At 37.3% G+C, this 18,903-nt stretch overlaps 1 protein-coding gene across 4 annotated transcripts in view; it reads right to left on the bottom strand.

Annotated features, from left to right (window-relative positions):
* NHSL1 (NHS like 1) overlaps positions 1-18,903 on the bottom strand; it is a 214,364-nt gene that overhangs the window by 60,184 nt on the left and 135,277 nt on the right. Inside the window, exon 1 of one of the 4 annotated variants that reach the window (XM_075203127.1) lies at positions 8,468-9,098. The exons of the other annotated variants lie outside the window; for them this stretch is intronic. Coding sequence (XP_075059228.1) covers positions 8,468-8,657 — 190 coding nt within the window. The 5' untranslated portion in view covers positions 8,658-9,098. Of the gene's footprint in view, positions 1-8,467; positions 9,099-18,903 lie in introns of those variants that run through there. 4 annotated transcript variants of the gene reach the window in all.

Below are 18,903 nucleotides of genomic sequence, written 5' to 3'. Positions count from 1 at the left end.
TAGGTGGCCAGTTGGATGGGCACGGCATACATGACTCATGGTTTGGTTAGTGAGCATCGTTTCGTGGCCCTTGGTTGCCCAGTACGACCCGCCCCATAAGGTTCTGATGGACATAAATAAAATTCTGCTGGCATATTTTCTCCACTGTTTGGTGTTGTGTCATTAATGTAAATGTTATTGTGTTGAGAATTTATGGGATGGTGGACAAAGAGCTTTCTTGTCAAAGGTCAAGCACGTCAAAGCTTCCCTGCAGTTTTCAGTGTGGTCAAATGCAGGTCAAACATATCCTGACAAATGCGTGCTAATTTCTTAGTGCTAACTGAATGTTGCCACAGAACTGTGTTGTATTTTGCACCGATTAAGCAAAGCACAATGAAGCTAAAGCTGGTCAGAAACTGTATATGTGTACCGACATATACCGCTTATTTTTTTTATTGTACATTTATTACAATATTTATGCAACAGTTATAAGCAAAATGGGCTTGATTCATTAAGCAAAGTAAAACAATTTTTTTTTAGTAACTTTGCATCTTGGCAAAACCATGTTGCATTTGAGGGGGATGTAAATTTAAAATGTGATGAAATGGCCTAGAGCAACTTTAAATTTCAGTGTACAAATAAAGTTATCAAGTATTTGTGTGCTACATGAAAAAACAGCCGGTATTTAACTTATGTGTAAAATAATAAAGTAATTTGCAACCCTTTCATTGTAACATGTCTTTTTGTCCAGGAGAAAAACACACTCAGATTTTTTTGCCTTACTTTCCTTAATGAATCAGGTCCAATGACATTAGCTAGCTGCAACTACATACAGAATATAACATTTGTAAAGTGTATATATATATATATATATATATATATATATATATATATATATATATACACACACACACAAGTTAACCCATGCATATGATACTCATGCATTCTAGTCAAATCAAGCTACTTAAAGTGTTAAAAAGGTTCTTGTCATGCATTTGGGCCTAGCCCAGGCCTCCTCGGGGGAAGAGCGTTACTTCCCGACGCAAGTGCCTATTTTAACGTGGTTTTGTCCACATGTCACCACCTCATCATTTTTCTCCATCACCTCATCCTTCATCTTCATCGCCACTTCCTTCATCAAGCTACTTAAGGTGTTAAAAACTCCCCACTGTCACCCCCGGCAACCACCAACCACTCCCAACTGTCACTTCTCCTTCAAGAAATATATAGGTCAGTGTATAACTCTGCCCAGCAGGTGGCGCTGCAGCTTGGGTTTTTTTTTCACACACGCCACTAGGCATTTATATAGTGTATATATATATATATATATATATATATATATATATATATATATATATATATATATATATATACATATATATATATATATACATATATATATATATATATATATACACACACACACACACATACACACAAAGCTAAAGATAACTATTCATCAATGTAATGAAACTGTGTATACTACCAGAGTTACCAACAATTTTCATGGACAAATCTCTAAAACCTGATACTGCGCAGAAATTTTGGAACAGTCCGGCAACTATGCATCAAAAGAAATTCAGCAAATATTGCCCATCACTCTGAGCAATAGTAAAATGGTTTATGTAATATCATTTGTATCATTTTGTATTGCCAATCACTCTGAGCAGTAGTAACATCACTTCTGTAATGTCATTTGACTTGTTTCTCAGCTTTACAAATAGCATGGCTATATGAAATAATCATCACTAAAGCTACTCTTTAGTTCAGATACCAAAGATTCAGCGTGGAACTGTCCAGTGCTAACAGGATAACTATATATTTCACATGAGTACACATACAGTAGTATTAATTGGGCATAAATTTGTCACAGAATAAGTCGTTCTGAACAGAAACCCCATGTCTCTGCATATTAACGAGTGGGAGCAGTCATATTTCTTTATCAGCCACATTAAATTGAAAAATAACACAAAACGTTCTTGAATAATCCATACATACATGCCAACTTCTGGAGGGCATGGTGACCATAGCCCCGGCCCCACTATAAAAAGCCGAAATTTACGGCATTGAATGGAAAGGCGGGGCTTAATTACACGAATAAGCCCCGCCCCTCCATTCACTGCCATGAATTTTGGTAAATGCGGGAGCTCTACCTACTCTTCCAGGAGTCCGTGAGGACTCCCTGGAATTCAGGAGCCTCCCGGGAATTCCAGGAGAGTAGGCAAGTGTGCAATAATCATATCTGAATAAAACATCGCTGAGACTTGGCAGTACCATAGTTTTGCACAAAAAGATGAGCACTTCATATTTAGCTATATTCTCACTGCAACTTTATTCTCCTCTAATATATGTCTTTTACATTAGAAAACTACTGTAGCGTAATGTTCAGTTAATAAAGCACACTAATTATTTTCTCATATGTGGCAAACATCATGAATGTAACAAGTTTTGTTTTGCATGTGCAGTTTGAAATATGTGAAGGCCTGATTTTTCTCCCTAGGCAGCTTTAGCAGTTCCACCTCCCTCTTTTGTGAGGTACAGGAGCCAGCCCTCTACCTTGTTTCATCTGTATAAAATAAATGTATTTAACATGCCAGTAATAAAAATTATATATATTTTTTTTACAGCAGACGTGTACACACACATGCCTGCTCCCTCACCTTAAGTAGAAGTACTGACACATATATAATTATTAAAAAATAAAGTTACAAATTGCTGATGGGTGTCACAGGAGAAGATAAGGAAAATGATGTGACAATTTAGTGCAACAAAGTTTGTGTTGGCCCAGCAACATGTGGCTGTCCTCAAATCTAGGTCTTAGCATATCTGACAGCATCTAATAAGCAAATCTACCAACCAGGATCTGTATAGTTCGCATCTATTCTATGTATTTTGTATTCTGTAACAAGGACTGTTCTTTATCTATTCACAAATGGATGGCAAATCAGTGCAGTGGAATGTACTGCTGCTCCATTGGCCGGGTTAATTTGTACCCCTGAACAGCTGAGCTGTTGGCAATGGAGAATAAATGGGCTGTTCATATGCATGGATCGCCCTATTCATATGTTAATTTCAACCAGCCAGAACTCTTGGAATGCCAGAAGAGATGTGAGGTGCACATGCATGGAATACAGAAGCAACAAACCACACTGCAATTTCTTCCCATTCACAAGAGCATTGTCTCCAAGTCATAAGTGAATGTGAGAGACACCTGCAGCACACTCTACAAATAAACTAATATTTCAAACTGTAACGAAGGAGCATTAGATTGCAGGCAACTCAACTATATAATTTAGGAAATAAGGTATAAACTATTTCCACAATTATATAGCATTGATCAACTATTTTAATGCATTGAAATCCTGAGTTACTAGAAATCAATAGTGCTACCCTTTGGATACTAAAACATCTGTGATCCTGCTTTCTTAATTTCTTTAACGTATGCATAATTGAGAATATCTACCAAAAATGTGAAATTTGTGAGCCTCTATGGGCACCACATACTTTAAGCATTACTGAAATAAAAGTTCTGGTTAAACTGAGTAAGAAAATACGGCCCCACAACCACATGATGTCATGTGATGACGTGCAAGCACCTGCTCGCTCTGAAAGTTGCCCCTGGGCGCTACGTAAGCTTGCTATATCTCTGGTGTCTGTTCTCAGGAAACGCCTTGTTTGAACGTGGAAAGACCTAAAGAGATGCACTGTGCAAACATTAAAATGTGTAAACGGCATTTAAATCACTAAATAAAACGTTAACTTTATCTAATAATTAATGATCTCGGTCCACAAAATCTTCGTTATGCACTGCTCCATAAAACTAGGTGCACCAGTGAGCATACTCTGTACTTAGCCAGAAATACTCTCACTCTTCCCAAGTCATTCCATCAGCCAGGGAAAATGTCTACTCCTCCGCTATCACCATCTTTCTTCGCAAATACACAGCGCTACCAAAGAAGATTTCACTATGTGCCTCAGTCTTTTTAAACTTTGTAAATGACTTTCAGTGGGAATAGACAATTTGAGAGCCACTAATATCCAGGGCCAGATTAAGGGAATGGAGGCCCCTGCCCCTGCTAAGTGCCGCCCGCCGCCCCCGTCCGCCGTGAGGGCCCCCCCCCAAAGCGCTTACCTGTCAGTTCAGTCCCCCATCCCCAGCGCGCTGTAAGCTCCTTACTGAGGAGATCTCGCGAGTGATCACCTCAGTAAGCAGAGTACTGAGCGCCGGGGACGGAGGACTGGACTGACAGTGCTCGGCAGCATTGATCGGGCTGGGGGCGCCCCCGCCCCCGGACCGATCAATAATGCTGCTGCGGACTTTGAAGGGCCCCCTGGTTGCCCGAGGCCCCTGGGCTATAGCCCAGTTAGACCTCGGGTTAATCCGGCCCTGCTAATATCATTGAGACATGAAGGCTGAAGGCATAAAATATTGGTTTAAAATTGTCGCTGTGTGTAGGCGAAGAATGAGATACAACAGTTGTAAAATACCAATGTTTTGATATAGTATAGTGCCATTTTTATTAAAAGAGTGCCTAATTAGACTCCCCAACTCCCTATTCGTGGTAACTGGCTTTTCCTGCCTCGTTAAGCTTGTGTAGCTAAGTGATGCTGTAAAAGAGACACTAATGTTTTGCTAAGCATAATGACATTGTTTACACCGTTTTGTTTTCCTCACTTATTATTGTCCCTAATTTTATGTAACTAACTTGCAACTTTGCGTGTGAATGGGCCTCAAGTGACCACATCAAGCAATACTGGTCATTCATGGATAACAAGTCATTCCAGACATAAAACATTTATGAGGATAAACATTGTATGGACCGAGACTATAAGAGATTCTCTGCCAGCTGAATCTCAGGAGTGTGTCTTGTTAGAAGCACAATTACTTCAGTAGGTGAAAACCTGAATGACTACACATTGATAATACTGTATTAATACTGCATTACATAAAACAATCCTTTAAAGAAATATTGTCTAATATGACAGGCAGCGTAAAGGTACATTATATAAATAAATTATATATATATATATATATATATATATATAGTCCTCTTATCTGCTTATCCAGGGGCGCACGCAAGATTGTCAGGGGGAGACCCAGAAACCCCCCCTGCGTGCGCCACTGTTGTCTGAAGAGAAATATAACATCTCGTATCTGTCTACAACTCTTACTATAAATTTTACTTTATATTTTGGGCAAATATAACACATAACTGCAGATATTAATTACATTTCAAGTTTAGACTGAGATGTGTAAGTATATGCTTCATACATCCAAAAGCAAATATTGATTTTACTGTGGATGTGTTTTAAAATTGTGTACACTGACTCAAACTGTATTTGGATAATGGTAATTGAATTTGAGAAAGATGTTTGCACTACTCAAAATTAAACAGGTTTCTATTACACATATGTTTAGAGCAGACAATGTGACCATTCACCAATATTGAACATAATGTTTAGCTTCTTACAATCAGCAAAACCTGAATGAAGATTTAAATCGTTTCCCCTGCACAATGAAATAAAGGACTTTTTTGAGTTTTCCCCAGGAAGCTGTGGGTCTTTGTTCTGAACACCAGGCACAGAGGTATAGAAACTCATGTAGTCTAACCAGTTTCTATTGTGTGACACTGTCATTAGAGAAAGCAAGAACTTTCTATTTAAAACTGTATTAGTTGCTTAACGTATATCACATTGCACCTGCATTACAAGAAGTGAAAATATGCTAAATATTAGGGGAAAGTATTAACGCAAATAATGAAATTAAATATATTTCTGTGTAAATACTCAAAAATAAGGAGACTTTGGGGGAGATTTAATTAGCCACGGTGTTTCTCACAACATCGCGGATGCGCATTTTTACCATTACTACGGTAAATTCTCCTCAGATTTTTCCTGGCGCCCCATAGAGTTGATTTCCTGTAAAAACCCAGCACCCCATGATATTCTGAGGAACATCGTGGCTAATTGAGTCTCCCCCTTAGATATATTGCCTACATCAGTTTGTACGTGTATTTTGCTAAATAAATACTAGCTACTATTGTACTTGTCTAATCTATCTGTCTATTTATCCTTAACCTTAAAACTAAGCCTATAAAAGGTTTGTTTATTATGTCCTAGTTTGTGCTTTAAAATATTTCATCCTAAAATCTTATTTTCCTTTCACTTTTTTTTTTAGAACTAAGGAGATTGATGGGAATGCATACCTTATTATCATTATTAACAACATTTATGTATATAGCACTAGCATGTTCCATAGCGTTGTACAATACCTTTATATTAAATACCAAAAAGAACAGAATGGGAAGGCTTTTGTTTTGGGTTTTTTTAAGATAAATTAAATCTTGCAGCTTAATTTTTCTATTTTTTAATATAATTTATTGAGTAAAAAAAATGACCAACAAAAAGGTAGATGAAATCTAAGGGATGAGGGAGGGGGCGGGGTTAAAAAGCAAAAAGACCAACAGGGGGAAGGGGAGGGTACTAAGATTCAAACAACTGCTTAAACCATAGCAAGAAGGAAAGTCAACCAAACAAAATTGCTAATGAAACAAGTGCATTGAAATAAATGGTGAAAATCAAATGCAGAGGTTTTTACAGAATGTGTTATAAGAATTCAACAGCAGCGTGCCTCATTGACATGAAAACTGGTCTGTCTAGAACTTAATATATTATTATTATTATTATTATTATTATTATTAATAATAATGTTTTTATTTACCAGAAAGATATTAGAAGGGGGATATGATCTATCACAACCCTAAATCTGCCTTTGGATTCAATAAGCAACATTCCAGTCTCCAGGGGCAATTAATGATGGGAAGCAGCTGGAGGGATGAAAGATAATGACAATGCATTGAAATTGGATGTAATGAACTCATAGAGGGCATTTATTTAATGAATATATACAGAAACATTTAAAAAGTATAAAGTATTATTATTCGAAAAATGTAGACAAAAAACACAGAAATCTTGTATTTACTTTTCTTCTGCAAAAGCAATAATGAAAAGAAAAATGTAAATCAATATAAAAGTAAGTAGCTGAAAGGACAAAACTTAGTGAGTGTAATGTTCAACGTAGCATGTCTCTTAGAGGGGAACAAAGAAATAATGCTTACAGTCTCATTCTGTCCACCTTAATCCTCAAACAGTGGAATGTCAACAGCCTTTGTACCCAAAAAGCCTTCCTTCTAATCCATATTCCTAAGCACCAGGCTCACAGCGCTCTTTCATGTGACATACAGAGAGACAGCCAGCCATGCATTCCCACATTATTCTTAGGATTTTCTTGCTAAATATTATTCACTAGGGATAGACTATCATTATAAATGAGAACTGAAAGTGAAGCCTTGTCTTTCCATAAACAAGGTTACCGTTCATCTTAGTTGCAGTAACAAACATGTACTATAACAGCAATGACACCCAAATCATCATCACAAGGGACAGAAACTCAATGCTAGTCTTGTAAAGATCTCCTACTCAACATTTCATCCTTTAAACATATGTATGATGAATTGATGCATTTTACAGGTTTTCGAAACTCAGGTTCATAAGCGATGTATTTAAAGTAGGCCATGATGATCACCAAGGAGCAGGGAAGACAGTAGACCTTTCCATTCACACTTGTTAATTGAAATGGGGCACCTACATTATGTCAAAACAGTCATAAGCTCTTCTTGGCTAGCTTATTATTTCACAGTCCAGCCCAGCAGGTTGTTGCAAGGAAGCTTTCCATCCTACACACAGGTTCCTCTCATGCTTTCCTGAGCATCCACTATAGGAGCAGCAGGGTGTATATTAGAGGGCAGCGCACATAAAGAGAGCTAACCTAAACAGCCAGCTGAGGACATTCATTTACCCCTCCTCCTCCTCTCAGCTGTGAACCTGCACCACAGCCCTCAAAACAGGCATGGATCTAACTACATACACTACATTTATTATATCATAAGAGACAATGTTCAAACACAAATCACCTCAATTCACTATTAGGTTAGATATCATACATGCAAGTTGTGATAAATATGTATTATGTAAGCACTACGGAATTTGCTGGCGCTATATAAATAAATGTTGATGATGATGATGATGTATTACACCACTCTCTAGACATACAGAGCAAAGACTACTAATATGTACAATTAAATCAATTTTTATTAATCAACACAAATTGTCATGGTGCTTAAACCGCATTTTCATTCTCTATATGCACAATTTCTTTACTTGTCAATAAAGCTTATTTAAAAAAAAAAAACAACTCTTATATGTCTAACTAATATTAAGGCTTTACAAAATAGAAGCATTTGCAAGTATCCTTTATCATTGTAGAGTGTACTACCTGGTCTTAATCTGCCAATATCGTATTAGTAAACAGTATCAACAAAAATTTGATACCATCTGACATTACATGATAGCCTGCACTGTGCTCTCTACACATGTCATGAATGCACACTATACAGCGTGACAGGAATTCACTAAAATGGAATCTTACTTGGCCAGAACTCGTTTTCATCTTCGCTGAGTAACTTTTTTCTGCCATGCTTCCTGGTGATAGAGTTTCCCATTTTGAATGTGAGAGGGATGAGCTCCTGGTCTTCCTCATCGCAATAGGCCTGCCACTTGGCTCTGTGTAAGCAGCCCACCATTGGGTCTGCAGGCCAGCAATGAATGTATGCAATCATTCTGAAATGTTCCCAGTGCTGTGGATGGCCTCGTATTCCCTGTGGGGGGGCCTGCAGCAGGAGTGGCCCAGCCTTTTTCCTTTTTTTATGCTCACAAATCCATGGACAAAAGGAACAGAGCAGCTTCAGAAACCATAGATTCTGTAAGAATGTGTGATCTTCAGCAGTTTCCACAATCACTTTTGCCTTGCTTAGTGTCCGTCTTCCAAGTTTGTAGCGGTAAACTGGAGGTTTATGAAGTTAAATGATAACGTCTCTTGATTATCTTTGTAGATTATACAACCATGAGAGAAAGTATGTATGTTTTCCCGCTACAATTGCATTGTGAGTTTGGATCTTGAATAAAAAATAAACCATTGGGACAAATTGTCCAGATAACTGAGCTACACAAAGGAGAATGGTCTATAGATCTGTTACAATGTTCTCGTTTTAAGAAGAAACTTTTGCTACTGTAGTCTACTCTCCTGCATTTGCTAATCATAATCTGAGATTATGCTGCTATGTTCTTAATGCTTATTAGAAAGGCCATGTTCACAGATGGCGTTACTAGGGAAGATTATGTAAAACTAAATAACCAGCGTAAGTGTCATCTCCAAGGTCCTTGGTCTGTGGTTACTTGTCACTATGCAATCCATTTTAAAATTAGCCTCCAAAACACATTAGTGTATGTTGAGACATATACTTGTTGATTGATTTATAGCGGATCAGAAAACATTCAAAATGTGTATCTCCTACTTAAACATGGGCCAAATAAGTAAGAGCCAATTGACCCCTTGGGTTGAGCACCTGGATTGCATCCAGCAGGACTGTTAGATGACCCCACACAGAGGCCATTACTGCAGTGTGCAGTGTGTATAGCCACTACTATATAGCTGGGAACTTTCTAAGCAAACTTACCATTAGATGTTTCGGAGTATGAATCCTTCAGCAATATAACAATATCATATTCATATTTATATACCTATTGTAGAGTTCTTCATACTAATTAATGCAAATATTCTCTCATCCAATCTGAGAGTGTTTCAAGGTGAAAGTTTGGCAAAGTGCAAGCAATCTAGAGTAACCGATTAAAAATCTGTCCACAAGGGGCACTATTCCACTACAGTATATAAAATGAGATGTGTAGTTTGTATCATGAAATTGTGAGTATGAAAGATTCATATATATTTGTAACAATACCAAAAATAGAAATGAAACTAAAGTGGAATCTTGCACAGATTTATAAATGGCTTATTAAATAAATAAATAAATGAATGAATTAACATTATATTATTGAAATACTTAATAACTTTATGTGTATTGGTTCTATCCAGGGGCAGTGTACTGTGCCGATAACAACAATGCTTCCAGTGCAAATCCTCATGTATTGCTACAAAGTATTTTAGGCTGTGTGGACTCTGCAATTTATACTAGGCCTCAATGTGCTCTCTGGATTATTATTTGTGCAATATTTCTTCTGTCTATGACTCTACAGCATTGGTATATTAACCAAAAGACAATAATATCTGTGCAAAGGGTTTTTTCTAGCTTGTCATTCTACGTGATAATTGGCTTAGACAAGCAATCCTCTTGCATAAGGGTAATTACCATATGTGCAGAATAATTATAACCATCAAGCTGGTAACTAAGGAGACGTGCTTTTATAATCGCTTATTACCAAATAATTCACAACAGGGTTCAGCTTCTTAGGGCTTATTCACACCTATACGCTATTAATTTTCAGCCACGAACTAGAGTCTGAAAATCACATTAAATTAGGGTGAATGGTTCCTTATGGGCTATTTACCACCGGTTTTTAATATACTGTAAAATATTAACATTGCGTAACTTATACCTTCTGTGGTAACATACGCTACCTGTACAATTGATTGGAATAATAAAAGTGCAATGCCTGAAATGCACGGAAAACACATTAAAAACTAAAATCACTAAAGTAGTTGCTAGTTTTCATGCATTTTTCCCAATTTTTCCAGCATATGTGTGAACGAGCTCTAAATGTTTCAATAACATGTATACTACACAGTCTGCACTATAGAATTATATTGTTTTTGAGAGGCTTTTAAGTCTTACATAGTTGCTAAAGTGATATTCTTCAGTGCTACAGAAAATATAATCAGGTTTTAATATTTGATTATCTTGGATTTTATAATGACACTTCAAAATTCACTTTCAGACAATAATTTGTAACTTGCGTAATATGTAATTTAAACCCTTGCCTACATATATTAGCTTCCAACAACCATCAGCAGCATAGTCTAGTTATGAGGTTGCGTTTGGATTATGCAGGGGACATTAATAACTCCAATAATAATAATTTGACTGGCTTCACAAATATTTAACTATTGTACATTTGTGAGAAGATTATTAAGTAGGAGGTTGAGCACATGATGCTTAACCAGCCTTATGCTGTATTTTCCCTTTGATTCCTATGTATGGCTCATTCATGTCTAAAGCCCATTCATTTCAACCGAGTTATGTGCTATGTGTAGAAACTCCATTGAAATGACTGGGCTATAGAAATAAGGGAGCCATAGACATCAATGCTGCAAAGTAGCAAAGTACCCCCCCATTCCCACATCAACAGCGATACAATTTATTTATAATGATGTGTGAGCAAAGTAAAGAGTACCAAGGACTTCCCTTCACACCCACAACTTGTAGCTAAGGGAAGTCCTGGTCAATTGACTTCATTCTCATTCCTCTTCCCAGAAAAGCCGTCTGTTCTCATTGTAAGGTATGATTTTTTTTTTACTCTTTGGATTAAAAAAGATTTGGCATTTTCACTTTAATAAAGAACGTCTGGAAAGGACGAAACGCATCCACGAGTGGTGATTCAGTGTTCTAGTAGGATCCGAGAGACCCCTATCCATTGTCAGTCACTGACATCAATGTAGTGGTAGAAACCAAAAATACAGAAACCTTCGTTACACAGATGACAGCTGAAGGGTGCGCACGCACCTTTATGTGATCACTATATGCCAGAGAAGAGAGGTATATGGCTTAATATGGAGATCCTGAGTTTTCTAAAAAGACTACTCATAAGATTCTGTGTCTTTTTTCATTATAAACACTTGGGGCTAGATTTACTAAGCTGCGGGTTTGAAAAAGTGGAGAAGTTGCCTATAGCAACCAATCAGATTCTAGCTATCAGTTTGTAGAAGGTACTAAATAAATGAAAGCTAGAATCTGATTGGTTGCTATAGGCAACATCCCCACTTTTTCAAACCCGCAGCTTAGTAAATCTAGTCCTTAGAAAGCAGTGATCTAATTCCTCACTGTTCCTTAGACTGCTTACTGATTGGGACATTTCACCCTAATGGATTTGTATCCATTGCAGCTATACTCTACAAGGGTCTGGATCTTTATTGTGATTTATTAAAAGATCGATCTATATGCTATATTCTATTGGCAATGGTCTAAGTGTGTTAATGAGCAGTGTTGCTCTATATCCAGGATTTTTTGCCCATTATTGATATCAATTATGAGAATGATGATCTATCAAGTCTGGTTTAATCTGGTGATGTTAGATGGGTTTATCCTTTTTGATTAATTTAATCATATTAGAATCTATTTGCACCAATAGCATTTTATGGTTTTATATTTATTTATATTTGTGCGGTTTTTATTATTTTTTGGTTAATAAATATTATTATTTTTATATGCTGCTGTTTACTCCTATGTTAATTAATTATATATATTATATTTATTTTTCCTCTTTTGCGCTTTTTTCTTTTTCTTTGGCGTTCCCTTTTAGACTACAAATTAAGGACATTTCCCTTTGGATTTAAGGATGCAAAACTTTCCAGTGGATTATGGCAGTGTACTTAAGTGGTGAACGTGGGTATCAGGAAATTTTTAATTTAATTAAACTACAAATGTATATGTGTTTTATTTAATTTTTGTACCCTATATTTGGATAATGGGCAGGGGTTTTATGGACCCATTCCCATTGTACTGGGACCACTGGGATGGCAATGTTTGTTTTCCCCAGTAGTGGGAGGTGCCCCCTACTTTTTTTTCTCTCCTCCCACATTGATCAAACTACAGGTGCTGTTTCACATTTTGACAGGGGACTCCACATTGTGATCATTGCTGCCTGCTGCCTGATGCTGGTTTCCACTGTAGAAGAGGCACACCAAGCTCGTTGTCTCCCTGTTTTAGTGGCAAAAAGACCAAGCTGTATATAGCTGGTTATGGATTTCAGGGGTTTCTAAATAATATATATATATATATATATATATATATATATATATATATATATATATATATATATATATATATATATATGAGACTAGCATCGCTTATCCCATTCGCTTTAATAAGCCATTCATTTCAATGGGTTTCAACAAAATGGAAACCCTACTGAAATGAATGGATAATTGAAATGAATGGGAAACTCTCTGGGCTGCATATCTATCATGAGACTACTGTATATGAGCTGCGTATCAAATGAATGTGACAGTGCATAGCATTTCTATGCTTATTAACATGCATTTTTTGTCACAAATACAATACCAGTGGGTAAATGGCCTTAAGTGGTTCTTCTCTACTAAATTTCTGAATCATGGGTATTCACAAGACTATTTTATCCTGACATGCACGACAGGTATTACATCCATTTCTATTGCATTAGTCCCTCTAAGCAAAATATATATGATGTAGAATGGAATCTATAAACTGCATAATTTGAAGTGTGCTTTATATCTGTGCTAGGTGTCATAATCCACAGGCATGCAATGTTCATGCAATCCATTATGTGGTCCTGTAATTTCTGACTAGTGAGCAGCAAAGTGAAATGTCTGGAGTCAGCATACATTTTGATACAATGCTATTAGATCATGGAACTTATACTCTAATAAACATGATATGCCGATTTGTACAGCATCACCGCCAGAGGCAATGGCAAACGGTGGTTTTCAAAGTACCATTTCCTCATGCTCTATTTACAAAAAGATTATTTATTTTAATGCATTAATCATAAAAATATAAATATTCTCAGTTGTTATATAAATATGCAGACATCATTTTCTTGAGGTAGATTCCACGCGATTTATATCACTAAGACTATTCTATACAAGCATAAAACTGTATCCAGAACTATGACTCAGGCACTTTCCAAAGAGGGCTACACTGCACATGTACTGGCCCAAAAGCATGCTCAGAAGAGCAGAAGGGGGGGGGGGGGTGTGGAGAGGTGTCACCAAGGCCCCCCACCAGAAATATAGTGTTCTACCCCTACCTCTAGGTGTGCAATTGTTTTACAAATAATACTGACTACACATGCAGCTCCAATATTCACAGGCCTGGTCCTAGAGCTATTGTCACATCTGGACCAGACAACTTTCACTATTTCTAAAAATCTGGTAATAGGCAAATGATCGCTATTAGCTTGTGTGGCCACACTAAAATGCCCTTATGTAACGGATATGTCCCATTTTGCTGCACATGTCCGCTGAATGACAGGATCAGGTCACGTGTAGTCAGCATAAGGCCTTTTATTTTAAATTAGAGAACCATTTTTTACTGCTACTTTTGTATGTTTAAATGGAGCTCTTGAATGTTTGTACACACTATACAAAGGACCTGCCAGCCATGCAGACAAGGAGAGACAGAGCATCAGATAGTCAGACTGTTATCGTTACATTAATGTGTCATTCACTTTAAACTTCTGAGTGTCACTGACAGATCTCTCTATTCAGTCCCGGTAAGCACTGTGTGCACAGAGAAAATAATCTACTTGTAGCGAGCTCCCCTTTTCTCTCTGAGCCAATGCCAATGCTGCTGGAGACACCGCAATTCATAGACACCATGGTATTTATGGGCCTGTTCTCATTATCTTGATAACAAAATCATTTTACTACTTTGAAATGACTGCTGCAGTTTAACAGACCATAATGATAGCTGGTGTGCTATTTATACTTGCATTATAAAATATATTAATAAACATTGACAAGTCTATAATAAAAACAATTCTGATTGTAGAACAATAATTACAACCTACAACGACATATTCTTTGTATTATAGCATAATTATATTCCTCCATTAAACAAGTATATCATTTTGCAAACAAACAATTGTATGGGTAACATTACCCTGATATTTCATAAGACTCACTGGGCAGTCAAACATAAGCAGCTGTATAAGCAAAGAGGAAATTCTAATCCTTCAATCTGTTCCCTCTTTCTCAGCGTTGTCAAAGGGACCAAGCCTGTTGCTAGGACACAGTATTTTAATGAAATACACCTTGCTGGCAAGCCTTCCTAAACACTCCACAGATTCCATTCAGACCAATGTCAAATGCTATTTTCAGGTTTGCCTCTCAATATTTACAAGCGTTTATCTAGTTATATTGTAGGCTGTGATAAAAGTATAATATTGCATATTTCTGCACTGTCCTTTTAACAGTAATATTTGCTGCTAAACAGACAAATGCATTGATACTGTAAGTACATTACACATATTTTGATAATGTGTATAAGTTACTACTGTTATTTCGACCTGCAAACTTTTTTTTACATTGTGGTCCTAGTGTAAAATATAGGGAAGTGTCAATATTTCCTTAGTACAGTATGGTGAACAAGTACTTGGCAGGAAATTACATTCTGTGTATACAGGATCCAATGATATCTACCATACTCTATGCAGACCCAAATGACCAGCCTATACAGGCCAATATCCATCATATACAGTCCAGAATGACCAGCATATACAGCCCCAAGCCCATTACATACAGGTAAACTCTTGTGTCAAAATCATAGAGCCAAGCCCCTTGCCTATGCCAGCCATGTACAGCCGCAGTACACTCACCCCAAGAACTGCTCAGACACAGAGACCAGCCATTCAAACTAATAGGCAGCAACCTGTCCTGTCATTGTTTGACTCAGTCCTAAACTGTGGGACCATGTGAGCTGTCAGATCTTATTTTTCTCTTTAAATTTGTGATTATGGAGCCTCTTTAGTAAGCACTTATTGCAATGGTGTCATTTTACTGCTGTCTCAGGTTCTGCAGCAAGGTGTATGCAGACGAACTACTCCAGAACACCTTAATTTGCATAAATCATCATTTATACCAAAAGGAAAATCAATGATCTTTTTCACCATAAAATATGTCTTTTGTCTCCGCTGTATGAATGAGACACAAAAACATGTTTCTGTCCAGACTATGACCAGTCTCTACCTCTGGAGTATTCTCCCTAACAATTGAACATTTGTTGCCAGGTTTCCTCCACTAGAGAAAGCCAGACAAGTTTAATGACTCAGCAGCAACCACAAGAGAGAGCAGGAAAAGGACATTAACCTTTTAGATGGGAGAAACACAATTGCAACCAAAAAAATTGCTGTAATTTAGGTTTTCACTTTTCTGAAATATAAAATGTTCAATTTCTTGCGTCTCTTATTCCCATATTGTTGTTCATATATGCAATGTTCTGACATGTGTTTGTAGCTGAAATTCACACCAAACACAGGTTAGTATATTATTACAACAAATCACCAAAAATGGCAGTTATATACTTGACTAATATATGAAAATAGTGAACTAAAAAGGGGCTTTTCACCACTGATGTATTGCATAGTTGCCTCCCGAATTTCTGGGAGTCCTCTGGGACTCCCGAAAGAGCAGGCAAATCTCCCGGTTCCTGGCCGAAACCATTCATTTAGTGGCGTGGGTGGGGCTTACAAAGCAATTCAAGTGTCATTGTGGACCCGCCCCTGCTGTAATTGGCTAAACAAGTATGATGTAAATTAGAGGCGGGGTCAATTATGCGATTCCATGAGCCCCACCCCACACACGCCCACCTCCCCCCATCTAAAGGACGCCAGCTTGTCCAAGTTGGCAAGTATGATGTATTGGCCTGTACATGAGTTTTTGTAGCTTACTAAATGCATTGCTTTATCTCTCAAGCATCCTTCTGTGGTTTTCACCCATGTATTATATTATCAAGCAGATGTTTTATTTTCCTATGATACATAATATAGTTACTCTGGAATCATTTGTATTCAAGCGCAGCAATAATATATCAGCAAGATGCTATAAGCCAGTAAAGCATACTTGCCTACTTTGGGCAAGTTCTTTCCGGGAAAGGGCTGGGAGCGGGCAAACGCGTCATTTTGGCCCAGCTCCCCACGGCGGAAATGTTGTTTTGTTGCGGGGGCGGGGCCTAAATGATGCAATTCACCGCAAATCGCGTCATTTTATGACGGCACTAGCGGGATGCGGGAGATTTGCCAGCTCTCCTGGGAGTCCGTGAGACTGACCCGAATTTCGGGAGTCTCCCAGACATTCCGGGAGAGTTGGCAAGTATGCAGTAAAGTCATCGTAAGGTGGATAACCCCCTTTAAGAGCAAGGTCCTTCTGTGAGCCAATGAACCAACAATCCAGATCTACATAATAATAATATTAATAATGGTAATAATAATAATAATAATAATAATAATAATAATAATAAAGGCACAAAAGACTACATAATACTAATAATAATAAAGACACAATGATATAATGCTGTGTCTGTAAGTTGCATGTGTTTTTATGTCTTCTGCTCTGGAAAAGTGACTGCATATCCCACAGCAGGGTTGGGACTGAAAAATTCCAAGATATAGCCTTGAAATCAGATAAAGTGACTCGCTGGTATTAGTATTGTCCATTACACATAACTGAAAAGTGTCTGCTGTGTCTCCGTGGGATAAAATGCACTGCAGGACTGCTTACTTTACAAGACAAATGTCTGAAACATCACTATCTTCCTTTACTCTTACAAAGAGCTCAGTGTTCTGATTCATATCACCTTTGCACTCTACTCATGAATCAGTCTACTGAAAAAAACAGGAAAAGGTGGGTTGTTAGCAATAATAATAATGATTTACTGGAGCATAAATGCCTGTAACCGCTGTAGGTCTATCTATATAACGACTGATAAACCAGCAGTCACATCAAGTTTAAATTGTGAAATGGAGGAGTTTAAAAACAGAAATATATTTATTTTATAGGGGTTTTGTCAAACCATATATATATGTTCTTTCAAAGTAAAAAGTAGGTGAAATGCATGCAAGTACGGTTGGCAAATTAGTAGGCTTCAGTCCTGAGCAATAGCAATGTTACCCACTTAGTTTTCAACACCTGCTATATACTGTACCATGCTCTGTGTCTGTCCGCACTCTGCCACAAGGAACCTAAAGTTGGGTACACACTACAGGTTTTTCACCCAATTATCGTGCCAATCACATGATGGTCTGATATTGCATTAGTGTGTACACTCCCACAAATCATGTTTTATCGCACCAAAGCACATTATAGCACATTATATCGTTTGATTTGATTTTATAAACTGACTAAAAACGATGTCGGGCAAATGTGGAAGTGTGTATGCACTCACAGCCAGCAGTATAGGCAGATCTCTATAGAGTTTACAGAGACATGATCTTTTCAGCAGATGGTTATGACAGATGAGGAGCACAGATCTGAAGGTAAATCATGTAGCTGTGTACACAACAATCTGCATGCTCATCGGGACATTTAGTCGTTGGTATAATTATTACAGGTACGTAACCGTGAGAAATTTTTTCCTGTAGTGTGTACCCAGATTTACAGGGATAGCCTGATCATTGGAACTCACAGTTGGTTTACAAATAAAAACCTCTTGCAACACTTCTGTAAATCATGCTTTAGTTACCAAATCCTGCTAATTTCCAGGGACAATGCCAGGTTTCCCTAAAAATGACAGACTTTCTATTATTATGTATTACTGGATACAAATGTCAATACCTAGTTGCAATTTCTTTATCATTTAATGTTTATTTAATATGACTATTCATAATGCAAAGTATACACATATATAGGAGCAAAACTTACATATGTGAAATGAGCTAACATGTTTTAAGCTCTTGTATATACATGACTGCTTATTTGTCCTTGACCTTTAACACAGAAGACACACTGAAGGGTGTATGTAGGCAGTGGTGGGTAACAGGCAGACTGGTGAACCTTCACTGGATGCCATTGAAACTATATGTGGTTGTTAACTAAGCAATTTTACTAGTCGAGATGTCAACAGAGATCACTTTATTGACCTTTAAACGCTTGACCTTCGCTCTAACGCACAGAACATTGCAGGACGCATTTTGAAAACTGCAACACTGCCACTATGCTCTGAAGCTTGAGTAAAGTAGATATGAGGACAATGAGTTCTATTTTCAGACACATTTTTTGTGCCTTGTATTAGCGTTAAAATGCTAACACAAAGCACAAAT

The sequence above is a fragment of the Mixophyes fleayi genome, chromosome 3, assembly GCF_038048845.1.
Source record: "Mixophyes fleayi isolate aMixFle1 chromosome 3, aMixFle1.hap1, whole genome shotgun sequence".
Lineage (NCBI taxonomy): Eukaryota > Metazoa > Chordata > Amphibia > Anura > Limnodynastidae > Mixophyes > Mixophyes fleayi.
The sequence above is the reverse complement of the archived record's forward strand: the minus strand, read 5'-3'. Positions and strand labels throughout refer to the sequence as shown.